Source organism: Cupressus sempervirens, chromosome 10 (genome assembly GCF_028749045.1).
Source record: "Cupressus sempervirens isolate cs-2001-9-10 chromosome 10, ASM2874904v1, whole genome shotgun sequence".
In the NCBI taxonomy this organism is placed as follows: Eukaryota; Viridiplantae; Streptophyta; class Pinopsida; order Cupressales; family Cupressaceae; genus Cupressus; species Cupressus sempervirens.
In genome coordinates, this window is record NC_143127.1 from 347,486,527 (window position 1) to 347,493,197 (window position 6,671).

General features: G+C 31.7%; 1 protein-coding gene across 1 annotated transcript; it reads right to left on the minus strand.

Moving 5' to 3' along the window:
• Window positions 1-408: 408 nt before the first annotated feature.
• LOC149534014 (25.3 kDa vesicle transport protein SEC22-1-like) lies at window positions 409-5,261 on the minus strand. The gene is made up of 6 exons (XM_089806595.1): window positions 4,737-5,261; window positions 4,161-4,321; window positions 1,927-2,076; window positions 1,764-1,834; window positions 1,084-1,306; window positions 409-801 (listed from the first exon to the last, which is right to left on the minus strand). Exons 1-5 carry the CDS (start codon window positions 4,922-4,924, stop codon window positions 1,217-1,219), a joined length of 660 nt encoding a protein of 219 aa, XP_089662721.1. The 5' UTR covers window positions 4,925-5,261; the 3' UTR covers window positions 409-801; window positions 1,084-1,216.
• Window positions 5,262-6,671: the final 1,410 nt, after the last annotated feature.

Consider the following 6,671-nt stretch of genomic DNA (forward strand, 5'->3'; position numbering starts at 1 on the left):
GACTTCATGCATACCATTAAAAATGAAACAACAAAATTTAAAAATATATACAAAAATAAATTTAAAATTTTATGAACATATTTTTTTTATTAAAAATATTATCTATTTCTACAAAACTTTATTCAGTATGCCACCCAAATTTTCTCAAGTAATTTATTTTTAATTTACAATTTTTAAAATGAATGTCTTCTCCATAAAATCTATCTTATATGTCAAAGTATTATAGTGGGAAAATAAAGCCTACATTAATAGAACATGTAAAGCTTGACAGTCACAGTCACTCTCAAACAACACATTCTAAGGAAGAAATTAAGCATATTTAACACGTTTAATTTAGAAATCAAGTCTTAGTGTCTGAAAATTACACAAACAAGAGAAAATAGAAAAGTATATAAATAAGACCATCTGTAATAATAAAAAACTAAGATACATTATATACTCCAACTATCTAGATGTGAACATATACAACCTTAAGGAACAGGGTTTTGGAGAAACTATCTACAAGAATTTAACATTTTTTACAAAAAGAATTCATCTGTGGACTTAAAAAGCCTCAAGTCTTTGAAGTACAGCCTATATACACATGGATTGACTTCTTTTAATTGAATGAAAGTAAGATTACAAAGAATTGCAATTACACTGGCGAATTTTTTATGACACAATTCACAATTTTCAAATAGGATATCAGTAATGCTTATTTGTCTGTTTTTCTAGTAATCACCTTGACAAAGCAGCAAGCTCGGCCTCATATGTCTGACGCTCTCATCACACCCTTCTTCGCCATTTGGTGATTATAGAAAGCTGCCACATTGATCAAAATGAAGCCAATTTAAGCACTGAAATTACAAGGTTTACAAAACATTATATTTTATATTTTTATTTTTATTTTGCTGTTTCTAGATTTTTTTTTCCATTAGTATTTTAGACTACATTCTATAATCTATCATCAAAATGTTAGAAAGTTTCAAGAATAAAAATAAAATAATAGAATCTTTTAATTTCTTAATAATAAAAAACAAACTGTGATCTAAAACACAAATATATAAACAACGAATTGTAGAAAATTGTTATCATTTAACTCACCTCATATAAATGAATGAACATTGAACAAATAACCCCATAGTCCATGAACTGGACCAGGAAATAAATGATTTATCAAAGCCTGTATTCAAAAGGTTATTCTTTCTTCTAAATTGCACTTCAAATTTCAATGTAATCAAATTCCCCAAAGAGCCATCCGTGCCCATATGAGTATGATTACAACAGCAGCTAAAACTGCAACGGGCATCCATTTTAGTGCCACCTTCTGCAAATATGAAATCAGGCCGATAAGATTATGTCTCCAAAGAATGAATGAATATGTGAGTTTCGTCCAAGAGACTGTTTTTTATTGTGAAAATAAATGTATTGTTATTTTTATTTTTTTTAATTGTGATTTTTTTAATTAACGTTTCAGATTACACTCTGTGATCTGGAATGTTGATTAAAAAAATTACACAATCAAAGTGTGATCATATCAATGAAAAAAAAGTTACACAATTGAATTCAAAAAAGAATAACAATTGATTTCATAGATTGTAGAAAAATACTTGATCTTAAAACAAATGTAATTTTTTTTTCGTTTTCCCTTTCCCTCAATTACTATAAAAAACAAACCTTAAAAACAGAGCCTAGAAAGATAGATTTAGAAATGGGTTTCATAAATCAAATCCAGATCAAGCAATAATTGAAATTCATAAAGAAACGATGTTGAAGATAACTACCTGAAGTATATCCGAGCCCTTAATTGCCGACTCGATATCAATGGATCCTCTAGTAGACACAAGATTTGCTTCTGCCAAGTTATGCAGATCAGTTACTTAATTTGGTAAAAACTTCCATACCAAATGATAGGTGGCGTGGATATAGCACAAAAATATCACTTACCCTCATTTTTTTCTCCTTTGCCAACAATATCACTGAAGTCCTTCATCACAATCTGTTGGACTTGAATTTGATCATTGTTGTTTAGCTTTGACAGGTTTCTCTGTGTCCTGGTATCCAGATAAAGCTTTCTGATTCTTTGGATGATTGAGTCTATTTCCAGTTGCAGAGTCATCATGTAATTAGTTGGTCAGATATTTATTTCAAGAAAGAGTTATGGGGCAAAGATAACCTCGCAAAATTTCAATTGATACAAGATATATAGTTAATCTATTTAGATTTTAATCTATTTGAAATGTAAATTTTTGTTTCTAAATTTGTGTATGTTTTTTTAGTATCAACGTTTTGGATCACATTTCGTGATAGATTAGAAAACATTGATATTCAAAAAAATCATACACAAGTAAATTCAGAAACAAAAATTTATAAAATATATAATTTTTTAAACAGATACTAAGCTCTCAAATAGTTCAACAGGAAGATGAAAAACTATAAACCGAAAAAAAAAGTTATTTTTGCAGACGAGGATAAACTAGAGGGTATGTGAACTGGAAATGACCTATTCGTAATTAAAATGCTGCAATATCAGATTCGATGTTCATGAGACTATTGCTACATATAAATCGAAAATCCGAAGGTAAGAAAATTTGATTTTTTCAAACAGACAAAGAAACTGAGGGTATCTTAAATCACTATTGAGCCCATAAGACTGAAGAAAAACCCACTCTGGCCATGTCGATCTTAAGCTTATAATTTTATCTGCCTCTACAAAAATTAAATATGACTGCATTAATACCCTTGCTATTCCATCAGGGAATATAAACATGTTCTCTTGTCCTGATGATGGATCATGTAGTATGATCCGAAACGTTGATGCTAAAAAAACTCACACAATCTAATCCAGAAACATTGCTCACATACTAATGGATTGTGGAAATCTGATTATGTTAAATGTTTTTTTAGTGTTTTTGAATTTGTGTATTTTTCATCTAACTTTTTAAACCACATTTTATCAGTGTTTAGAAATAAAAAAGTGATAATAAATCACACAATATAATCTAAAACATTGATTAAAATATTCACAATCAAAAATTCATAAATCTTAACAAGATATATTATGAATTGTAGAGACAACAACACAAACAAAAGTATAATTTCATATGCTCTGAATATATGAACAGTTTACCAAGCTTGTTGAACTTGCCTACTATACATATGCGTTTTAGGGACAGTTTTGAGGTAATTGAATGAGCTTAAGCTCCCAAAAAAGAAATTCAATTTTCATTTTAACTTCTATACTCCAATTCATGTATCCATGAGGGTCTCTGGTGGAGGAAAATTATATAAAAATAATAATCTACTTTATCATCTTCTTACCAATTTTCCTGTTAATTTATTTAGGTTTCTTGAATACATTCACGATATAGAATCATACTAATTCACTTTTCTGAGTAGCAAAAGCGCAAGAGATTGTTCTTCAATTAAATTTAAATAAGGTTTGTTATCTGGATGTTATCTAAGAATTCAATAAACATTATTTGCATTCTTTAAATAAAGAAGATATAGATTTTAGAGGCATCAGATTTTCACAGTTCATAATGATTAGCATACATAGTTTCTATATTAAATTGCATTTGCATCACAGAATGGACTACACTTTATTTCAGAAACATAACTGGGTAAGATATGGATTTGGGAATTGAAGGTTGACTTCAGGTGGTCTGCCACGGATCTATCAAGATTTGTTAAGTACTGTTCCTAAGCCTGCCCTGCCCTGCCCTGCCCTGAGCTTTCTTTCACCATGTAAAAATTCATGGATCAGTTAAGGCTTGATTGAGCCTCGCAACCTTGTGCAATAAGGCACCAACATATTAACAATGAGTTGTTCTCGGGTAGATGAGTTGGCTTGAGGTTGTGGGTCGTTCCCCATTGTCTCGAATTCAAATTTCTCCTGAGTTTAAGAGGTGAAACATCTTGCAAACAGTTGATCTCACCCATGAGAGACTAATCTCGCCCTAGCTACCATCGACCCTAGTCATTGCTGAGCTAGGTCACGAGGATACCTTATGTAAAAAAAAAATGAGTTGTTCTCTATCCTGTAGTCTGGAATTTGATTTTCCATGGGCTAACATTAAAAAGACAAACGATATTCTATTACTTCATAGATTGACCAAGTATTACATATTTCAGCATCAGTTTCCATAAAAAAAACTTACATAGTAGGGAATGTTACTCACCGAATTTGATAAAAGAATATGGTTTTGATGCAGTTTCTATTTGTGAGCGATGAAGCTTCCCAAATTCTCTTTGCAAGTCCTCCAAATAGTGAAAAGCAAGCTTCCTTGGATATGATTGATCACACAGGGTAATATAGCACACACCATCCTCAATAATATAGCTTTTCTCAATGAATTAAGGCAAACATTTCATTACAGAACATAAAATGAAACTGAAATTACACCATATTCAATAATATACCTGTCATCAATTAATCAAGGGAAACATTTCATTACAGCCCATACAATAAACTGATCGTAGGGTGCCTAGTTGGGTATGAGTATGCAAGAATAAAACATACAAACTCATTGGCACTCAAGAGGAAAAAAATATAGCCAGGCAAGAGTCTATAATACAATGATAATTTGTGAATCTTTTATTTAGTAGATTTTAACTTGAATTTACTCAAGATTAACACATAATAATAATTAATTTCAACAAATACTAATAACTAATCTATGGCCATTAGCTTAAAAAATGATGGAAATGAGATTAATCTGAACAATGAATCAAGAAAAACCAATTATGAAGGATACTGAAAGCAATAAGGTTCAATCCTGAGGGACATTCTGGAAGCTCCATTTTGGCCTTCCGAGATGAGCTTGAACAATTGCTTGGCCTTTTGCTTATAAAATTCAAAATCATTGTGTTCACGAAAATGTTCCAGGCCTTCTGCAAGAGGCAGTCCATCACTCACTCGAGCTATCATTGTCAGCTTCACCATGATTTTGTTTCAGCTGTAAAACAAATTTTATGACTTTTATTCAAACTGCCCTGTATTACGCCACAGCTCTGATAGCACGCCTTGAATTTGGGTCTCTGCAAATCATGTGAAAAACAGGGCATAATTTGAAGTTTTTAAGCAGTTGTTGGAGGAAACGTTGAAGAGGAGGAAAGTAGAATGGAAGACCGACCAGTACTCTTAATCTGCCGAAAGTAAGGGATTGCAAACAAGTAAAGGTGCCTGCTAATAAGGGTTGAAATTTTACGGTAGATAAACAAAGGAAAAAGGAATATCTTGTGAGGGTTTTTTTTGGGTAAACTGCCATGTCGTGTTGCAGGGAATGAACGAATGAGAAAAGAATAGAATAATTCGTTACTTTTCCTTGGCTGAATACCTTTTCAAAATGACGGCTTATCCCGCCTATTCTCTGCATTCGAATAATTAGGTCAAATTAATTGGGAAATACAGAATTTCAAATTGCATGCTTAGGCTGGGGTCTTATGGGCACCCACTTAAAAATATAGCGCTTCTGCCGCTCACAAAAAATGAATATTTAAAAAGGGAAAAGTTCTATGGATTTATATATGAATTCACTTCAAAACAAAAAAATTATTCTTAAATTCATAGAAGTTGCTTGTCTTATGAATTTCAAAAATAAAAATTATATTTCTTCATAAATTAGTTTGGTGAGATTATTCCATTTTGGTGGGGAAATGAAGAGTAGGTTGTTGACAAATGGCATAATTCTTTGGTGGGATTATTTGCACTCCCACACCATTTTGCCCCACTTAGGCAAGGGTCTCATGGGAGTCGCTTGGGCTCTATTTTCGTGGAACAAGTAGCTCCATGATAAAAAGACTTGGGGGGCTAAAGGTTTATTTGGAGTCTTTTTAGGCTCAAAGTAAAAGCTCCGACTTTTTAGCCCCTTCATTTGAGTAGGTGAAAATGGGGTGGGGCTAGAATTAGCTCCACCGGCTTAGGTATTTTTTTCGCCACATGTCAACAATCTATTTATTATATTAAAACTTAAATAATGATAGTAATAAAAATCAAAACAATGACATCGTAAATTTAAATTTTTATATTGATTTTCATGGGACTTCTAACTTCCCTAAATTTAGGAGTTTAAATTTTAAAGATAAGACAAACTAAAGGAAGTCGTGGAATCACTCAACTTTAAATAGTTATGAAAACTCTAAGTAGTCACCCGCTCTATTTTTTAGGAAGCTCCCTCTATAGGACCAACTTTAAATGAAGAGAGCTAAAAAGTTGAAGCTTCTATTTTATAGGAAAATATTCTAAATAAACCTTTAGCCCCCCTTAAAAAATTGTCATGATGCCACCTCCTCCACTAAAATAGAGCCCAAGCTCCTCCCTTAGGACCCCTGCCTTATTGATGCTTATTGATCCAAAGCATGTGGGAAGAGTTATGAGAATGACTCTGTAAAGTGTTTGAAGAATTGAGATCATGTTTCAATTATGAGTTTGATTAAAAATTTATTAAATTGAGTTTTGATAGGAATATATTAATGTTGGAAAAGTATCAAACAAAAATAAATTAATTTTCTTTATTTTCAATGGTCACAATTTAGGGTCTAAAGTGTGTTAGGTATCTTTATAGTGATCTTTGAAGGCATAGTTTAAGAGGCTAAAATTAGATTTCTTCAAGAGCTTTCTAAGGTTTAAGTTATTTAAGATCTTTTGGTGAATTCTAAGAAGGTAAGAGCCTATAACACAATGGTAAATT

Coding starts and splice junctions, on each gene's coding strand:
- LOC149534014 (XM_089806595.1), bottom strand. CDS start 4,924: ATGGTGAAGCTGACAATGATAGCTCGAGTGAGTGATGGACTGCCTCTT. Junction 2,077..4,160: donor ATATTCTTTTATCAAATTCG/GTGAGTAACATT, acceptor AACTGGAAATAG/ACTCAATCATCCAAAGAATC. Junction 1,835..1,926: donor CAAAGGAGAAAAAAATGAGG/GTAAGTGATATT, acceptor ATAACTTGGCAG/AAGCAAATCTTGTGTCTACT.